We start from the raw sequence: 18204 nt of genomic DNA, 5'->3' as shown, positions 1-18204 counted from the left end.
TATGGAGAGGATGTTTCCTATAGTGGGGGAGTCCAGGACCAGAGGGCACAGCCTCAGATTAGAGGGACATCCATTTAGAACTGAGATGAGGAGGAATTTCTTTAGCCCAAGGCTGGTTAATCTGTGGAAGCTGTTGCCACAGGCAGCTCTGGAGGCCAGGTCATGTGGGTGTATTTAAGGTGGAGGTTAATAGGTTCTTGATTAGTCAGAGTGTGAAAGGTTACTGGTAAAAGCAGGAGAAGGAAAGAATGCTCAGCATTGTATCAGCGGAACAGATTTGACAGGCCAAATGGCCTAATTCTGCTCCTATTAACTTCTAGCAGGGAAGAAGATGTTGCCTTACCAAACCTGGCCTAGACTCTACCGATATATGTTAGTGACATATACAGTGGCATGCAAAGGTTTGGTCACCCCTGGTCAAAATTTCTGTTACCGTGAATAGTTAAGTGAGTAGAAGATGGACTGATCTCCAAAAGTCATAAAGTTAAAGATGAAACATTATTTTCAACATTTTGAGCAAGATTAGTGTATTATTTTTGTTTTGTACAATTTTAGAGTGAAAAAAAGGAAAGGAGCACCATGCAAAAGTCTGGGCACCCCAAGAGATTTCAGCTCTCAGATAACTTTTACCAAAGTCTCAGACTTTAATTAGCTTGTTAGGACTATGGCTTGTTCACAGTCATCATTAGAAAAGGCCAGGTGATGCAAATTTCAAAGCTTTATCAATACCCTGACTCCTCAAACCTTGTCCCAACAATCAGCAGCCATGGGCTCCTCTAAGCCGCTGCCTAGCACTCTGAAAATTAAAATAAATGATGTCCACAAAGCAGGAGAAGGCTATAAGAAGATAGCAAAGCATTTTCAGGTAGCCGTTTCTTCAGTTCATAATGTAATTAAGAAATGGCAGTTAACAGGAACGGTGGAGGTGAAGTTGAGGTCTGGAAAACCAAGAAAATTTTCTGAGAGAACTGCTCATAGGAAAGGCAAATCAAAACCCCTGTTTGACTGCAAAAGATCTTCAGGAAGATTTAGCAGACTCTGCAGTGGTGGTGCACTGTTCTACTGTGCAGTGACACCTGCACAAATATGACCTTCATGGAAGTCATCAGAAGAAAACCTTTCCTGCATCCTCACCACAAAATTCAGCATCAGAAGTTTGTAAAGGAACATCTAAACAAGCCTGATGCATTTCAGAAACAAGTCCTGTGGACTGATGAAGTTAAAATAGAACTTCTTGGCGGCAATGAGCAAAGGTATGCTTGGAGAAAAAAGTGTGCAGAATTTCATGAAAGGAACACCTCTCCAACTGTTAAGCACGTGGGTGGATCAATCATGCTTTAAGCTTGTGTTGCAGCCAGTGGCACGGGAACATTTCACTGGTAGAGGGAAGAATGAATTCAATTAAATACCAGCAAATTCTGGAAGCAAACATCGCACTGTCTGTAAAAAAGCTGAAGATGAAAAGAGGATGGCTTCTACAACAGGACAATGATCCTAAACACACCTCAAAATCCACAATGGACTAACTCAAGAGGTGCAAGCTGAAGGTTTTGCCTTGGCCCTCACGGTCCCCCAACGTAAACATCATCAAAAATCTGTGGATAGACCTCAAAAGAGCAGTGCATGCAAGACAGCCCAAGAATCTCACAGAACTAGAAGCCTTTTGCAAAGAAGAAGGGTGAAAATCCCCCAAACAAGAATTGAAAGACTCTTAGCTGGCTACAGAAAGTGTTTACAAGCTGTGATACTTGCCAAAGGGGCTGTTACTAAGTACTGACCATGCAGGGTGCCCAAACTTTTGCCAAACAGGCGGAGTCAAGGGATATGGGGAGAAGGCAGGAACGGGGTACAGATTGTGGATGATCAGCTGTGATCACAGTGAATGGCGGTGCTGCTTGAAGGGCCGAACACTCCTGCACCTATTGTCTATTGTCTTCTCCATAGATGCTGCCTGGCTTGCTGGGTTCCTCCAGCATTGTGTGTGTGTGTTACTTCAGATTTCGAATATCTGCAGATTTTCTCATGTTTGTGACTTTGAGGTACGCCTACTTACTAATGCAAATATCTAATCATCCAATCGTGTGACAGCAACTCTGCATAGAAGTTTGCAGACAAGGTCAAGTGAGTCAGTTGTTATTCAGACTAAACATCAGAGTGGGGAAGAAATGTGATCTAAGTGACTTTGACCATTGGAATGATCGGTGGTTCTAGTGGGGTGGTTTGAGTATCTCAGAAACTGATCGCCTGGGATTTTCATGCACAACAGTCTTTAAAATTTGCAAAGAACGGCATCTTCCCCCAAGCTATCAGACTCCTCAATACTCAGAGCCTGGACTGACTCCTTACTGTCCTGTTTATTATTTATTGTAATGCCCGCACTGTTTTGTGCACTTTATGCAGTCCTGGGTAGGTCTGTAGTCCAGTGTAGTTGTTGTTTTCTTTTCTCTCTGTGTTGTTTTTTATGTAGTTCAATCTAGTTCTTGTACCGTGTCATGTAACACCATGGTCCTGAAAAACATTGTCTCGTTTTTACTATGTACTGTACATAGCAGTTATGGTCGAAATGACAATAAAAGTGACTTGACTTGTTTATTATTTATTGTAATGCCTGCACTGTTTTGTGCACTTTATGCAGTCCTGGGTAGGTCTGTAGTCTAATGTAGTTTGTTTTTCTGTGTTGTTTTTATGTAGTTCAGTGTAGTTTTTGCACTATTTCATGTAGCATTGTCTCGTTTTTACTGTGTACTGTACCAGCAGTTATGGTTGAAATGACAATAAAAGGTGACTTGACTTGACTTGATAAAAAACAAAAAAAACATCCAGTGAGTGGCAGTTCTGTGGGGTTTTTTCTCTCACCTTTTTAATGAGAGAGGTCAGAGGAAAGGGCAGGTCGTGCCTTACAAGCCTGATTGAGTTTTTTGAGGATGTGACTAAACACATTGTTGAAGGTAGAGCAGTAGATGTAGTGTATATAGATTTCAGTAAGGCATTTGATAAGGTACTCCATGCAAGGCTTATTGAGAAAGTAAGGAGGCATGGGATCCAAGGGGACATTGATTTGTGGATCTAGAACTGGCTTGCCCACAGGAGGCAAAGAGTGGTTGTAGACAAGTCATATTCTGCATGGAGGTTGGTCACCAGTGGTGTGCCTCAGAGATCTGTTCTGGGACCCTTACTCTTTGTGATTGTGATTGTGGATGAGGAAGTGGAAGGATGGGTTAGTAAGTTTGCTGATAACACAAAGTTTAGAGGTGTTGTGAATAGTGTGGAGGGCTGTCGGAGTTTACAGTGGGACATTGATAGGATGCAAAACTGGGCTGAAAAGTGGCAGATGGAGTTCAACTCAGATAAGTGTGAAGTGGTTCATTTTGGTAGGTCAAATATGATGGCAGAATATAGTATTAAAGGTAAGACTCTTGCCAGTGTGGAGGATCAGAGGGATCTTGGGGTCCAAGTCCATAGGATGCTCAAAGCAGCTACGCAGGTTGACTCTGTGGTTAAGAAGGCATATGGTGTATTGGCGTTCCATCAATTGTGGAATTGAATTTAGGAGCCAAGAGGTAATGTTGCAGCTATATAGGATCCTGGTCAGACCCCACTTGGAGTACTGTGCTCAGTTCTGGTCACCTCACTACAGGAAGGATGTAGAAGCCATAGAAAGGGTGCAGAGGAGATTTACAAGGATGTTGCCTGGATTGGGGAGCATGCCTTATGAGAATAGGTTGAGTGAACTCGGCCTTTTCTCCTTGGAGCGAAAGAGGACGAGAGGTGACCTGATAGAGTTGTACAAGATGATGACAGGTATTGATTGTGTGGATAGTCAGAGGCTTTTTCCCAGGGCTGAAATGGTTGCCACAAGAGGACACAGGTTTTAGGTGCTGGGGAGTAGGTACAGAGATGTCAGGGGTAAGTTTTTTTGCTCAGTGGTGAGTGCATGGAATGGGCTGCTGGCAACGGTGGTGGAGGCGGATACAACAGGGTCTTTTAAGAGGCTTTTAGATGGGTACATGGAGCTTAGTAAACTAGAGGGCTGTAGGTAAGCCTAGTAATTTCTACGGTAGGGACATGTTCGGCACAACTTTGTGGGCCGAAGGGCCTGTATTGTGCTGTAGGTTTTCTATGTTTCTATGAAAATGGCCAGACTGGTTCAAGCTGACAGGAAGGTGACAATAACTCAAATAACCACATGTTACATCAGTGCTGTGCAGAAGAGCATCACTAAATTCACAACACACCAAACCTTGAAGAGGAGGGGCTATAGCAGCTGAAGATCACACCCAGTTTCACTTCTGTAACTGTTAAAGTGGCCACAGAGTAAATAAATAAATAAAGTCCCCCAGGCAACAGGAATGAATCTCCCAGGGGCAAAACTCTGGCAGGAAAGGCTGGCCACAGGGACCGTGCACCCCCTTGGCCGACCCAACAAAAGTGGTCATTCACCTGGGCTGTTGGCACTGAAAGCGATGAAGGTACAGCTCGATTTAATGTGATTACCACAGGAGACAGCAGGGCCAGCTCGAATTCCATTGATCCATTCCTGGAAAGGCAGAAAAAAAGATTTACCATGCCAGCCGTCAGAGCAAAACACCTCCAAATTAATCTTCCTAGATAACATAGCACAGCTTATGGTCAGGGCTGTTTGCAAAGTGCGTATACAGTGGGCTTAGAAAGTTTTTGAAGCCTGTAAAATGTTCTCTATTTCTGCATGAATATGATCTAAAATGTGATCGGATCTTCATGCAAGTCCTGAAACTAGATAAAGAGAACCCAATAACAAAAAAAAACACATTATTTTTTGTTCATTTATTGAGAAAAGTGATACAATATTACATTAATTTGTTGGGAAAATGTATGTGAACCTTTGCTTCCAGTAACTAGTGTCACCCCCTTGTACAGCAATAACTTCAATCAAACGTTTCCAGTAGCAGTTGATCAGTCCTACACATCGGCTTGGAGGAACTTTAGACCATTCCTCCATATAAAACTGCTTGTTTATCAATATTTCTGGGATACCTTGCATGAACAGCCCTCTTCATGTCATGCCACAGCATCTCAATTGGGTTAAGGTATGGACTCCGACTTGGCCATTTTAAAGCACAAATTTTAAATTCACTGTTCCCTCAACAATCGTAAGCTGTCTTGGCCCTGAGGCAGCAAAACAGCCCCAAACCATGATGCCCCTTCCCCCATGCTTCACAGTCGGGATGAGGTTTTGGTGTTGGTGTGCATTGCCTTTTTTCTCCAAACATTAAAACATGCATTTCTGCCAAAAAGTTCAACGCTTGGCTCATCTGTCCACAGGATATTGTCGCAGAAGCATTGGGTAACTTGCAGGTGGTCTTTGCAAACCTGAGACTTGCAGCCATTTTATTCCCTCATGGTGTCCTTCCACAAACACCATTCTCGTCCAATGTTTTTCTTATTGTGGACATGTGAACAGAGGCTTTAGCAAGTTCTAGAGATTTCTGCAGGTCTTTTGCTGTTACCCTTGAATTCTTTTTCACCTCCTTCAGCTTTGCACATTGTGCTCTTGGTGTGATCTTAACAGGATGCCCACTCCTAGGGAGAGTAGCAACAGTACTGAATTTCCTCCATTTGTAGACAATTTCTCTTCCTGTGGACTGATCAACACTCAGGTCTTTAGAAATGCTTTTGTAGCTTTTCCAGCTTCATGCATCTCTATAATTCTTCTTCTAAGGTCCTCTGAAAGTTGTTTTGATCGAGGCACGGTGCACATAAACAGATCTTTCTTGAGAAGAGCAGATTCTGTCAGTGACCTGACTTAGTGTGTCTTTTTAAAAAAAAATAGGACAGGGCACCTCTGCAACCCTCACCTCCAATCTCAACTCATTGATTGGAAGACATGACTCCAAATAGCTTTTGTAGAAGGCATTACCCCAGAAGTTCACATACTTTTTGAACCTGGACTGTGATTGTTTAAATAGTGGACTCAGTGATGAGAAGTAGTACGATTGTTTGCCTGTTATTAGTTTTGGCAGATTGTGTTTGTCTATTACTGTGGCTTAAGTGCAGAAAACCAAATAATTGTAAAGGGTTCACAAACTCTTTCTTGCATCTGTACATCTCTATAAACTACCTTGAGATTTGTTACCTTGCAGGCTGTACAGGAAAAATAAATATAATAGTATTTACAAAAATGCATAAAAAGGCTAACAAACACCAATGTGCATAAAAAAAGACAGCTTAGTCATAGAGCATTACAGGACAGAAACAGGCCCTTCTGCCCATCTAGTTCATGTCAAACCGTTATTCTGCCTAGTCCCATTGGCCTGAATACGGAGCACAGCCCTCTCATCATTGTATTTACCTCCAGGTACTTATCCAAAGTCCCATGGCAGGTCGTACCTCCCTCTGGGTGTGCACTACGTCTTGGGTTCTCCTTAAATAGGTCACTTTTTTTAAAAATATAGGTGAAAGGTGAAATAACTTGACATTTTAAAATGTGACAACATGAATTATACAGAGTCCTTGACAGCGAGTCTGTAGGTTGTAGAATCAGTTCAGCACTTAGATGAGTGAGGTTATCCTCACTGGTTCAGGACCCTGATGGTTGTAGGGTAATAACTGTTCCTGAACCTGGTGGTGTGGATCCGAAGGCTTCTGTACCTCCTTCCTGATGGTATTAGCAAGAGAGAGATAGAGGGTCTCGGATGATGGATGCTGCATTCTTGTGGCAGCACTCCTTGTAAATGTGCTCAATGGTGGGGAGGGTTTACCTGTGATGGACTGGGCTGTATCCACCACCTTCTATAGACTTAAAGATTTAAAGAGGTCTTGAAAAGCAAATTTTTCATTCATTCAGAGGGTACATGGAACAAGCTGCCAGAAGTGGATGAGGCAGATTTTCTTCCACTTATTATTAAAAGACATTTGGACAGGATTATGGATAGAAATGGTTTACAGGGATAGAATCAGAATCAAGTTTATTATCATTGTTATATATAACGTGAATGTTGTTTTGCAGCAGTTCAGCATAAAGACAAAATAACAATAACTCGGAGTCCTGCCATGTGCAGAAGTTCGCTGATGACACGGCCATAGTGGGGTGTGTCAGGAATGGACAGGAGGAGGAGTATAGGAAACTGATACAGGACTTTGTGATATGGTGCAACTCAAACTACCTGCGTCTCAATATCACCAAGACCAAGGAGATGGTGGTGGACTTTAGGAGATCTAGGCCTCATATGGAGCCAGTGATCATTAATGGAGAATGTGTGGAGCAGGTTAAGACCTACAAGTATCTGGGAGTACAGTTAGACGAGAAGCTAGACTGGACTGCCAACACAGATGCCTTGTGCAGGAAGGCACAGAGTCGACTGTACTTCCTAAGAAGGTTGGCGTCATTCAATGTCTGTAGTGAGATGCTGAAGATGTTCTATAGGTCAGTTGTGGAGAGCGCCCTCTTCTTTGTGGTGGCGTGTTGGGGAGGAAGCATTAAGAAGAGGGACGCCTCACGTCTTAATAAGCTGGTAAGGAAGGCGGGCTCTGTCGTGGGCAAAGTACTCGAGAGTTTAACATCGGTAGCTGAGCGAAGGGCGCTGAGTAGGCTACGGTCAATTATGGATAACTCTGAACATCCTCTACATAGCACCATCCAGAGACAGAGAAGCAGTTTCAGCGACAGGTTACTATCGATGCAATGCTCCTCAGACAGGATGAAGAGGTCAATGCTCCCCAATGCCATTAGGCTTTACAATTCAACCGCCAGGACTTAAGAACTTTTTAAAAGCTATTATTAATGCTTTCTGAGATAGTGATTTAGATGCATATCATATTTTTTACTGAGTTAAGTATTGTATGTAATTAGTTTTGCTACAACAAGTGTATGGGACATTGGAAAAAAAAGTTGAATTTCCCCATGGGGATGAATAAAGTATCTATCTATCTATCTATCAATGAGTTACAAAAAAAAAGGAAATAATGAGGCAGTGTTCATGAGACCATGAACCTTATAAGAGGCTGATGCTGGAGGGGAAGAATTGAGTGTGTGTCTTCGGGCCTCTGTACCTCATCCCTAGTGGTTGTAAAGATAAAGGAGATGTCCCAGATGGCGAGGGCCCTTACTAATAGGTGCTTCCTTCTAGAAGATCTCAGTGACGGGAAGGGTTGTGCTCGTGATGGAGCTGACTGAGTCAACAACCCTCTGTAGCCTCTTGTGACCCACTGCTTTTAATCAAGTTCAAAATGTTTATACACTGTACAATCTTGAGATTCGTCTTCATGCAGACAGGCAGAAAATAAAGAAACGCCAGAGGCCCCACATCAAACGTGCAAGCAAAGAGCCAACAAATAAGACACAGAACATTAAACATCAAACTGCAGAGTTCTCAAAATTAAGATCACAGCCATGAGCCGCCAAGGCAAGAAAGGCCGGTCCAGGAGCGATGGCCGTGGCCACAGCCACTGAGTCAGTCAGTTCAGTGCTGTACTGATGGCTACAGGCCACTGCTGCAGATTCAGTTCCGCGCTGACGCACCTCAAACAAATTGAGTATATAGTAAAGCGTGTTTAGCTCTGAGGACATTAAACTGCAACTGAAAGTGAGTCCACATCCACAGGCTGCTGAGCATAGGACCCAAGACTCCTGTACCTTCCGCTGACAGTAGCAAGGAGACCAGTCAAACACAAACAGGCAGCACTGAACACCCCTTCTTTTTCCGCTCTCGTCCTCATCGATTTTAATCTTGTTTGATGCTTCAGTCGGTACGGAGTTCACATTCTGCTATTAGTAATTGACGCAGCAACAGCTGTAGTTGCACTCCAGATCGAATTGTCCAGGAGATCGTAGAAGAACCAGATCATTCAATCAGCCAAAAAATGCATTCTTATAAGTGAAATTATGGGCTGCAGTCGAGCACATTTCAGATGATGTATAGTATACCTAGTAGTTTTGAAAGCTGTCTGCAAAATGTTACCATCTTGATGGTGATGCAGCCAGTCAGAACGTTCTCCAAGGTACATCTGCAGAAATATTCTCAAACCTCTGGCGACGTAGCAACTCTCTTCAAACTGCTGATGAAGCAGAACCACTGCCCCGTCTTCTTTGTGACTACATCAATGTGGTAGGCTCAGATAGACGTTCACACTCAGGAACTCGAAGCTGCTCCCCCTTTCCACCAGTGACCCCTTGATGAGGACGGGCGTGTTTTGTCAATTGCCCGTTCAGGTAGACAGTTCGATCAACGTGGACGGGTTGGGTCCAAGGCCTGTTTAAATCTATGACTAAGGGTTAGCTTGTTGATCTCTCTCACACAATTTACAAGCTACCACCTCTCGTTCTGCTCAACTCCAGGAATGCTGTAGAACGCTGACAAGTCTGGGCAGAGGATGTGATCACACTGAAAACTGAGTCTTGCCTCTGTAAGACTTGGAGGAAACGCTAGGCCAGCATAGTACATAGAGAGCTGTTGCACTGTAAGGAGATCTTCCAAATAGACCAGAATCAAAACCTCCAATGTCGAGGAGTGGAAGAGCCTTCAAAAAGCAGTGGACTCAGCACAGTCCGTCAGAGGCAAAGCCCCATCCATTCACAAGAGATTCATCAAGAACCCCAAAACATCTGGGCTATTCTCTCTTCTTGCTACTGCCATCGGGAAGGAGGTACAGGAGCCTTAGGTCCCACACCATCAAGTTCAGGAACTGTTAATACCCTTCACCATCAGGTTCCTGAACCACCGTGGATAACATCAGTCACCTCAATTCTGAACTGATTCCACAATCTATTGACACACTTTCAAGGACTCTACAACTCATATTCTCAGTATTATTTATTTACTTAATTATTTTTCATTTGCAAAGTTTGACTTCTTTTGCACATTGGTTGTTTGTAGGTCACAGTTTATGTAGTTTTTCATTAATTCTACAGTATTTCTTTGTTTTACTGTAAATGCCTTCAAAAATGAATCTCAAGATAGTATACGGTGACATATACGTACTTTGATAATAAATTTACTTTGAACTTTGAGGCAGAAACAGGATTATCATCACTGACATGTCACAGAATTTGTTATTTTTGACAGCATAGTGCAATACATTAAAAACACAAGTTACGATGAGAAATATTAAAAATTAAGTAGAGCAGAAAGAGAGCATAATAGTGAGGAAGTGTTCACAGGCCATTCAGAAATCTGACAGCAGAAGGGAAGAAGCTGTTCCTGGAACGTTGAGTGAGCATCTCCAGGCTCCTGTTGGTAGTAATGAGAAGACAGCAGTCTCGCTAATGATGGATGCTGCTTTCTTCAGGCATCGCCTTTTGAAGATGTACTCGATGGTAGGGAGGCTGGGGCCCGTGGTGGAGCCTGCTGAGAATATGACCCTCTGCAGCTTTTTTCCAACTCCACACCAGACACTGTTGCAACCAGTCAGAATGCTCTCTGTGCTATAGGAGTTTGCTAGTCATTGGTGGACACAGCTCAGCACATCACAGAAACCCCCTGTGGACTCTGTCTACACTGTAAAGCAACGATCATGATCAAAGACCAATGCTATCAGGAAAAAGGTACAGTAACCGAGAGATACATATGACCAGATTCAGGAACCCATCAGGCTCCTGAACCAGAGGGGATAACTTCACTCGCCTCATCATTGAACTGTTCCCACAACCTATGGACTCACTTTCAAGGACTGTTCTTGTTCTCAATATTTATTGTTTATTATTATTATTTCTTTTATTTTGCATTTGCAGTTTGTTGTCTTTTGCACACTGGTTGAACACACTACTTGGTGTCTTTCATTAATTCCATTATGGGTATTATTCTATTACGGATTTATTGAGTACGCTCACAAGAAAATGAATCTCAGGGTTGTACATGGTGATATATATGTACTTTGGTAATTTACTCTGAACCCCAAACATTCTCTCTTCTCCCACCTGGCAGGAGATCAAAAGCCTGGAAGCATGTCCCACCAGCTTCGACCCCAGTTAGAATACTATCGAATGGTGCCCTAGTAAACTAAAATGGACTCGAATTTACAATCTGCCTCATTATTTTTATTCTCTGCCTGCACTGCACTCTCTCTGTAACTGTGACACTTTATTCTGCAATCCGTTATTGTTTTCCCTTGTTCTACCTCAATGCACTGTGTAATGATCTGATCTGTGTGAACAGTATGCAAGACTTGGTACATGTGAGAATAATAAACTAATTCCAACTCCAGCAGAGAAGGGCAGATGGCCTACTCCTACCCCTATTTCCTACACTCCTGTGCACGCATTGCATCCCATCTCAGGTAGTGCAGGAATACATTTTCCCCCCATGACTCTCACCATTGTATTTACAAACTCATCTTCATTTTTAATGTCTTGCCATCTGATTATCTTCAAAGCTCCTGACTGTCAACATCTCTGAACCCAACGTACTGATGCAATTACAAAGAAGGCACATCGGCAGCTATGTTATGTTAGGAGTTCGAGTAGATCTGCCATGCCACTGACGACCAGTAGTTTTTTGCTGATATACCTGGAGATTCTGGCTGGCTGCATCACAGCCTAGTATGGAGACACCACTGCACAGGATTGGAAAAAGCTGCCAAGGGATGTAGACAGCTAGCTCCATCATGGACACTAGCCTCCCCAGCAGAGGACGTCTTCAACATGCAACGTCTCAAAAAGGCTGTATCGGTCATTAATGACCCACACCTCTCAGGACATTCCCTCTTCTCATTAGTACCACCAGCGAGGAGATACCTGATTACCTACACTCAATGATTTAGCAACAGCTTCTTGCCCGCCCATCAGATTTCTGTACAGACTATGGCCACTATTTTGCTCTCTTTTTGCATTACTGTACTTATTTATTTACTTTATTATTTAATATCTATTTCCATGGGTGGCAGAGTGGAAACGCAGGAGGTGTAAGGCACTCCTTCCCTCTGCTAGCCTGCAGGGCGCCCTCGGGCAAGGTGTGGCACCTGTAGATGAAAGCAATGACAGACCACTTCTGTAGAAAAAATTGCCAAGAACAATCATGGTCACGGAAAGACCATGATCACCCACGCTATATAACGAATAAATATATTTCTTATATTCACTTACAGTAATTTGTTATGCATTGCACTACTGCTGCCGCAAAAACAAGTTTAACAACGTTAGATAGATAGATACTTTATTCATCCCCATGGGGAAATTCAACTTTTTTTCCAATGTCCCATACACTTGTTGTAGCAAAACTAATTACAAACAATACTTAACTCAGTAAAAAATATGATATGCATCTAAATCACTATCTCAAAAAGCATTAATAATAGCTTTTAAAAAGTTCTTAAGTCCTGGCGGTTGAATTGTAAAGCCTAATGGCATTGGGGAGTATTGACCTCTTCATCCTGTCTGAGGAGCATTGCATCGATAGTAACCTGTCGCTGAAACTGCTTCTCTGTCTCTGGATGGTGCTATGTAGAGGATGTTCAGAGTTATCCATAATTGACCGTAGCCTACTCAGCGCCCTTCGCTCAGCTACCGATGTTAAACTCTCCAGTACTTTGCCCACGACAGAGCCCGCCTTCCTTACCAGCTTATTAAGACGTGAGGCGTCCCTCTTCTTAATGCTTCCTCCCCAACACGCCACCACAAAGAAGAGGACACTCTCCACAACTGACCTATAGAACATCTTCAGCATCTCACTACAGACATTGAATGATGCCAACCTTCTAAGGAAGTACAGTCGACTCTGTGCCTTCCTGCACAAGGCATCTGTGTTGGCAGTCCAGTCTAGCTTCTCGTCTAACTGTACTCCCAAATACTTGTAGGTCTTAACCTGCTCCACACATTCTCCATTAATGATCACTGGCTCCATATGAGGCCTAGATCTCCCAAAGTCCACCACCATCTCCTTGGTCTTGGTGATATTGAGATGCAGGTAGTTTGAGTTGCACCATATCACAAAGTCCTGTATCAGTTTCCTATACTCCTCCTCCTGTCCATTCCTGACACACCCCACTATGGCCGTGTCATCAGCGAACTTCTGCACATGGCAGGACTCCGAGTTATATTGGAAGTCTGATGTGTACAGGGTGAACAGGACCGGAGAGAGTACGGTTCCCTGCGGCGCTCCTGTGCTGCTGACCACCGTGTCAGACCTACAGTCTCCCAACCGCACATACGGAGGTCTATCTGTCAAGTAGTCCACTATCCAATCCACCATGTGAGAGTCTACTCCCATCTCCGTTAGTTTGTGCCTTAAGATCTTGGGCTTATGTCAGTGATAATAAACCTGATTTTGATCTTCCGCCCTTCCTGTCAAGGCTTTTGCTTGTGCATACTCAGCTCCTCTCTGACTTCTGATGTGGTGACAGTTTCCTCTGCTACTTAACACTGGTCCTCCTGCAGGTCAGAATTGCAACTTGCTGCAAATCGCGACCACTTCCCCCTGTCAAAGGCAGAGGAAGGAAATTGCAGCATTTCTCACTGAACAGTAGCTGGGTGTGAGGGAGCGGGTTTTATCTCTGCCTCTTCAGCCACCTCAAAGAAAATGTTTGTAAAAAGGCACAAAGGAAGAAATCCAGTCTTCTGATAGAAACAGTATTCCTTTTGTAAAATAATTTAATTGCACCTTTCAAATAATAATGAAACATAAAACGCTTTTTCGCAACCACAGTTTCGCAAGGGCGGGCGCCTGTGCACAGCAAGACCCCACTAACAGCCATTATAACGGCAAGAATAGGGGTGTTGCTGAACCTTGTTTCCCAGATACCAGGCAGGTTCTGCTGACTGAGTCGCGCTCCCCTCCTCAGGGGCGAGCTGAAGGATTCTCCACCCAACTCGGTCTCCCTCCCCCGCTGGATGCTGAGGCTACACACTCACCCCTCGGGCCGGCAGCCGCGGCGTCGCGTTCTTGAACTTCGACGTCTTAAAGCGACTCATGGCGACGCTGCCGCCACTCGGTCAGCGATTGAACCGGCTGTCCGGGGCGGGGTTCGGCCAGCGGCTAGGATCGCCTGCACGCTACCGGGCCCGGTCACGAGATGCCTGTCAATCACCGGAGGCGACGTGGGCGCGGCTTGAACGAGCGAATAAGCGTGCGCGTGGGCGGTGCCTATGGTGCAACAGCGGTTAATATTGTGGGCGGAGCTTAGCATAAATTGACGGTAACATGTGGGCGGAGGGCGGAACCATTCAGCATCGGATTGACATGGTTTCTGACAGGAATACAGGGCAAGGCATAAAGTTTCTAAAAACTACAATAAATTAAAAGTGAAAAAATAAATAACTAAGCTGCGTTCACAGACCGGCTGGAAATCCGATGGCAGAGGGGAAGAAGCTGTTCTTAAAATTCCTGAGAGTATGTCTTTATGCTTCTGTATCTCCTCCCTCATGGAGATGAGGGCATATTCCAGATGGCGATGGTTCTTAATGATGGATGCCGCCTTCTTGAGGCACCCCCTTCTGAGAATGTCCTCAATGGTGGGGAGGATTGTGCCCCCGAAGGAGCAGTCTGCAACCCTTTGCAGCCTCTTTCGATCTTGTGAATTAGAGCCTCCATACCGGGAGGTAATGCAACCAGTCAGAATGCGCTCCACTCAAGACATTGCTAGAGTCTTTGGAGACGTGCCAAATTTCCTCAAAATGAAATGTGTCATGAAGGCTGCCCATTTCAGCTAGAAATTTTCAGAGGCAGTGTTCATGGACTGCTCAGATTTGATAGAAAAAGGGTTCTTCCCTGGTCCTAAATCGGTAAGCGTAGGTCTTTGCCCTGAAAATCAACAAACTATAGATGCTATAAGTCCGAAATAAAAGCGAATTGCTGTAAACTTTCAGCAGTTAACATTTACATAATTTGTGTTCCCATCTCACTCACCTTTAAAAAATGTACGCTTTTCTGTTTTTACTGCCAAGTGAAAGTCCTTTTTTTTTACCACAGAATATTCCATCTTGCATAAATCTATTTATTTATGTAGTCCCCCAGCACCGGACTACACTTCTCGCTGCCAACATAATCAAAGACCCCACCCACTCCATACATTCTCTTCTCCCTCTTCCCATTTGGCAGAAGATACAAAATCCTGTAAGCACCATGAGCCTCAATGATTTTTTTTATCCCATTGTCATCAAACTATTGAATGGTTTATTTCCTCGTACGTTAAATTGGACTCTTGACCTTACAATCTACCTCGTTGTCATTTTCCACCTCATTGTCTGCCTGCAGTGTACTTTCGCTGTAGCCATTGCACTTTATTCTGCATTGTTACTGTTTTACCTTGAACTACCTCAATGCACCGTAACGGAATGGGGCGGGTCGGGACCGCTCGGCAATGCATTGTCGGTCGCGCAGGCGCAGTGTTGCGGTGACGCGCCGGCGTGCGACACCGAGCGTGAGCGCGCAGGCGCACCAAGATGGCGGCGGTGCGGTGCCTAACGCGTTTGGCGTCTGTGTCCTCGGGCCCGGTGGCCGCTGCCCCGTTACTCGATGTCGGGGCTTTGCCAGTCTATGCTTCCCGCCGACTCAGCACCACCTTCGTGAAGGGTCGCGGGCTTCTGTCGGCTGGAGGGGTGGGCCTGAGACTCGGGCTGGAGCTGTTGCTCAAGCGGCCCGGTGAGTAGAGGCATGGAGGTTAGGGGTCAGTTGGTGTTCGGCCATCGGGAGGTAGGACGCGGGAGCTTTCAGCCCCGGAGTCGCGCAGGGAGGAGGGCGATTCCCTTGGTTGTGAGGGATTTCTCTGCTATCCCGCCCTCCCAGTGGCTTGAAGCCAGGAACCCGTGTGAGGCGAGTTACGGTTGCCTCCTCAGAAGTCCCTGGAGTGTAAATGGTCCTTAACCTTCCTCATGGTCAACTAAAGGGCCCTAAGCTGCACTAGATGAAAAAATATAAAGTGCGTGTTATCTGTAACCAGCCCCTTTTGATTAAATGTATCGTGTGACCGGGGGTAGGTGGGTGGGTGAATGAATATGGTGTGCTTATGATTCCTGAGAGGAACTCTGGCAAATACCTGGCACCGCCCGCATTACCTATTGGAAAAACTATGGAGAAGCCGCAGAATGTTTGACCTGAAACATTGTCCCAAAGTGTCCTTTCCCCTCAGATGCTTCTCGCTCCACTGAGTTTCTCTAGCACATTTATGTTTGCTCTGGATTGTACCTTCTGCACTCTGTCTCATTCCACAGATGTTGCTGTATTTTTTCCTTAGTATTTTGTTTTTGTTGCTGACTTTTAGCATCTTCCATTTTTTTAATCTCCATTTACAAAATTTGAAGTCACAGAAGAAACTGGATCAGCCACGAAGAAATGGTGGAGCAGATTCATTGGGCCATTTGGGCCAACACTCGGTTACAGGACTAACTGACGGGTGTTATTGTCTTTTTTAACCATTAAGAACTTAAAGTACTGCAGTCTATTCCAGCATTGAGTTGGCCATTGGACATTTTTAATGTGGAATGCTGCAAGTCTGATTTATTTTCAGATGGCGGGGAGCCGCGTGGCCTCAGTCATGGTGAGGGCAAAGCCCTGAGCAGCAGTGCCACCTGTTTCCAGCCGCCCAGGGGAGAAGGTTGGAGTTGGTGTGCTACACAAGAGTGCCGGGGCAATGTGGCGTGGCATCCTAGCTGGGGTCGGTGCTCTTGGCAGGAAACAAGCCACATTGTGTGCAGCTGCAGGCTGCTGAAACATTCATGGACTCAGGGTCTTGTACTATATATTTTTTCATATGCCCATATTTTACTGATATCTTATGTGCTTGCTATCTTATATATAGTATAACCTTACACCTGAGCTCCAGAGTAATGCTGCTTCGTTTGTCTGTATTCAATGGCGTAAGGCTGAATGACAATTAAACTTGAACATACCAGGATGAAGTGGAGCCAAGCATTGACGAAGGAGATAGAGGAAGAGACAAGTCTGTAAAGGGTTTGAACATTTTCATAGGAGACAGAATGCATCAGCAGAAAATGTGAGGTGGAGAGCTTTCTGACCGTTTGCCTCACCATCTGATATGGAGCTACCTCTGCACAGGATTGGAAACGCAGCCAGCTCTGTCATAAGCAGTAACTTCCTCCCAGTTGAGGACATCTTCAAAATGTGGTGCCTCATGAAGGGCCCTCCACCCAGGACATGCCCTCTTCTCATTGCTACCATCAAGGAGGAGTTACAGGACCCTGAAGGCTCACATTCAATGTTATAGGAACAACTTCTCCCCCTTAGCCATCAGATTTCTGAATGGTCCATGAACACTGCCTCACTCTTTTATTCCCTATTTGCACTATATTTAATTTGATATTTCTCAATGTAACTTACAGTAAATGTATTACACTGAACTGCTGCAAAACAACAAATTTAACCACATACGCCAGAGATATTAAACCTGATCCTGATTAGAAAAGCTAATTTTTGTTTGCGGGAGATCCATGAGTTCTTGGTACAATTAATGTAATTCATGCACAGCAAACAAAAAGTTGGTCTTTGTTGCAAAGGAATGGATTGCAAAAATATGGCATTTGTTTTACAATAGAGGGCTTTAGGGAGACCTATCGGGAGAGCTGTACAGCTCTTCTCTTATTTAAGGTAGAACTTGTTTGCCTTAATGGCAGTGAAGCAAGTATTGATAAAGTATGTAAAAGGGTTAACACGTTAGTTAAACAATAGCTGCCTGTTCTTTCTGAAAGAAACGGCTGATGATCAAGAGATGTGCTAAACCATGCTGAGCCATATTTCTTCTCGGAGTTAGACAGTGTTTCAAGGTCTTTGTTTCTTTGTGCGGTCATGCGCAGAGAAAAGACCAGCCTCTTCTGTGTATGTTCTGTCCATTATACCTATTCTGTAATTTGCCTCTCAGCAATAGATAAGTCTGACTCCAGCTTGGTATGTGTTGGGGTATCTGAACACTATCTCTTCTGTAAGGGAAATTGCGAGTTAGCTGGTTGATCAGGCAGGAACGGTCACAGACGGACTGTTCCTGTTTGAGAGACTGAGTAAGCCCCGGGTGCTTTGAATAAAGAGTTTGTACTTATACGGTCTCTGAGTGACTCTCCGGATTCGACTTCCACAGTGTCAGGCTAATCCATGGAATGAGGGGTTGGCTTATTACGGCTCTAGCTGGAGTTTAGAAGGATGAGAGGTATCTCACTGAAGCTTAAGATTCTGAAGTACTTTTAATTCCTTTTATACTGGCCGTGGATGTCGTTGGCAAGGCGATTGCTCCTTGTTCATTTCTAGTTGCCTCTCAGAAGGAGGTGGTCTCTTGAACTAAGATGGCAAG

At 44.4% G+C, this 18204-nt stretch overlaps 2 protein-coding genes across 3 annotated transcripts in view; one reads left to right on the top strand and one right to left on the bottom strand.

Annotated features, from left to right (window-relative positions):
• coro7 (coronin 7) overlaps positions 1-13997 on the bottom strand; it is a 227002-nt gene extending 213005 nt beyond the window's left edge. Inside the window, exons 1-2 of the mRNA XM_073060075.1 lie at positions 13820-13997; positions 4441-4537 (exon numbers count right to left, since the gene is read on the bottom strand). Coding sequence (XP_072916176.1) covers positions 4441-4537; positions 13820-13879 — 157 coding nt within the window. The 5' untranslated portion in view covers positions 13880-13997. The remainder of the gene's footprint in view (positions 1-4440; positions 4538-13819) is intronic.
• Positions 13998-15311: 1314 nt separating this feature from the next.
• Positions 15312-18204, top strand: part of dnaja3a (DnaJ heat shock protein family (Hsp40) member A3a) — a 28229-nt gene continuing 25336 nt past the window's right edge. For both annotated transcript variants that reach the window (XM_073060073.1, XM_073060072.1), the window contains exon 1: positions 15312-15548. In XM_073060073.1, coding sequence (XP_072916174.1) covers positions 15350-15548 — 199 coding nt within the window. In that variant the 5' untranslated portion in view covers positions 15312-15349. The remainder of the gene's footprint in view (positions 15549-18204) is intronic.

The sequence above is a fragment of the Hemitrygon akajei genome, chromosome 11 (genome assembly GCF_048418815.1).
Source record: "Hemitrygon akajei chromosome 11, sHemAka1.3, whole genome shotgun sequence".
NCBI lineage: Eukaryota > Metazoa > Chordata > Chondrichthyes > Myliobatiformes > Dasyatidae > Hemitrygon > Hemitrygon akajei.
Note: the sequence above shows the minus strand (reverse complement) of the source record. Positions and strands in the feature narration are given on the sequence as shown.